Below are 1,867 nucleotides of genomic sequence, written 5' to 3' on the forward strand. Positions count from 1 at the left end.
ACACCAGACCCTGGAGTGGAAAAGCACACTTGTAAACACCACAGCTCACCTGCTCCAAAACCTTTCCAATGCAAATTCTTTCAGCAAAATGAAGTATGTAATTGAATCTTGACCCCATTTGCATGCTTAAACAAATCAGCTAAGCTACCAACCCAGAAAACAAGATGTAAAACAGCAGAAGTGTTAAATGACATTAGGATACTTCTGCCCCTGAGATAAATAGGTGAGTATTGCCCATAACAGCTCCTTGGGATTGGAGTGCCTGCCAGATCTAAGGCTTTCAGGAGCCCAGGAGAAGCTGAGTAATAATGACAAGCTCTTCAGTTGCAATGATGACATCTTTTGCTCTCCTTTGTCTGTCAATTGCCATAATTGAATGCATGGCAGGAATTCTGGGAAATGGAATTATCTTGGCTGCCAGTTCATTGAGCCGCACTGGGAGCAAAACATGGCCCCCATATGATATGATTGTGATCTCGCTGAGTTCATCTAGAATTACATTGCAATGCTGGATTATACTGGATTTATTCTTAACTATATTTTGTGAACCCTCCTATTTTGAAGAAAATATATTTGGATTTATCAAGACAGGCTATATGTTTCTGAACTGCTCTAGTCTCTGGTTTGGAGCCTGGCTTAGTGTCTTCTATTGCATCAAGGTTGCCAGTTTTACACAGTCTTTCTTCATCTGGCTGAAGCTGAGAATTGCCAGGCTGGTGCCCTGGATGCTGCTCACATCATGGCTCTGCTCCTTCACAACTGCAATTCCCTTCGCCTGGGATGTCTACAGTGTGCACAAGAACATCACTGCTCCTTCATCCATGACAAACTCTTCAGCAAGGACAACCACAAGGAATGACAGCTCTGGTTTATTAATTCTTCTTTATAATGCTAGTGTAGGTATGCCTTTAATACTGTCTGTTGCTTCAAGTGTCCTGCTGATTCGGTCTCTGTGGATACACGCCAGACAGATGCAAAATAATGCAAGTGGTTTCAGGGATCCCAGCTTAGAGGCCCATATGAAAGCCATCAAGTCAGTCTGCTCCTTACTTATCTTTTATGTTACATATTACATAGCTTTCACTTTTCTTTTATTCGATTTGTTTTTACATTTTAGCACCCCAAAATCCATATGTATAGCTGTAATGGCTGCCTGTCCTACAGGACACTCCATAGTCTTAATTTGGAGCAATCCAAAATTTCGAGAGCTGCCAGCTAGGATTTGGCAGCACATCAACAGTTCTGTCAGAATTACATCCATGTAAAAGATCATGATTTATCCTGGACTGTCTAGTTGAGTTGTCAGTAAACTTATTTTAAACCATAAGAGTTATAAAGTAATAGAAACTGGAATGGGTAGATTAGATCACTAATCTGGAGTTAAGAAGAATGTGAAAATTGTCTCCTATTTACTCATCTTTCCTTGAAAATCACAGTTTCTCTAAGACAGCAGAAAAAAAAGGCCAAGATTCAGACCAGACTCTAATCTCTCTTGAAATGCTTAAAGTTACTAATTCATTATACAAACAGATCAGACCTGCTTGATCACAAGCATGCTCATATTTAATTTGGGAATATGATGCTTGAATGCTGTTTCTGGTTAATACAAGCTCCTAAAGATGATGCTGAAGAATTCCCAATAAGATGAGAATATTTTACTCATAATATTTCACTACTGCTGAATTGTAGAAAAAAAAGTTATAGACTCTAAAACTGTTTTTAAAACTCCGGTAAGGTTCAGTATGAAATGACATAGCCTTTTGAGCTTCCTTGCTCTTGCTGAAGTAGTGACCTGTGTCTGTGTTCCCAGTGAAATGATGCAGTGGAGGACTCACCAAAGTCCTGTGGTCATAGGTAATAGGAGAAG

General features: G+C 39.7%; 1 protein-coding gene across 1 annotated transcript; it reads left to right on the top strand.

The window, feature by feature from the left end:
- The first annotated feature begins 241 nt into the window (after positions 1 to 241).
- Positions 242 to 1,265, top strand: LOC139593178 (taste receptor type 2 member 40-like). The gene has a single exon (XM_071433876.1). The coding sequence runs from the start codon at positions 309 to 311 to the stop codon at positions 1,263 to 1,265; it is 957 nt and encodes a 318-aa protein (XP_071289977.1). The 5' UTR covers positions 242 to 308.
- Positions 1,266 to 1,867: the final 602 nt, after the last annotated feature.

This window comes from Agelaius tricolor, unplaced genomic scaffold (assembly GCF_023055355.1).
Source record: "Agelaius tricolor isolate 1412-34295 unplaced genomic scaffold, bAgeTri1.0.p SCAF_9, whole genome shotgun sequence".
Taxonomy (NCBI): domain Eukaryota; kingdom Metazoa; phylum Chordata; class Aves; order Passeriformes; family Icteridae; genus Agelaius; species Agelaius tricolor.

What these genes read in the sequence shown, in the direction of transcription:
- LOC139593178 (XM_071433876.1), top strand. Translation starts at nt 309, where the DNA reads ATGACAAGCTCTTCAGTTGCAATGATGACATCTTTTGCTCTCCTTTGT.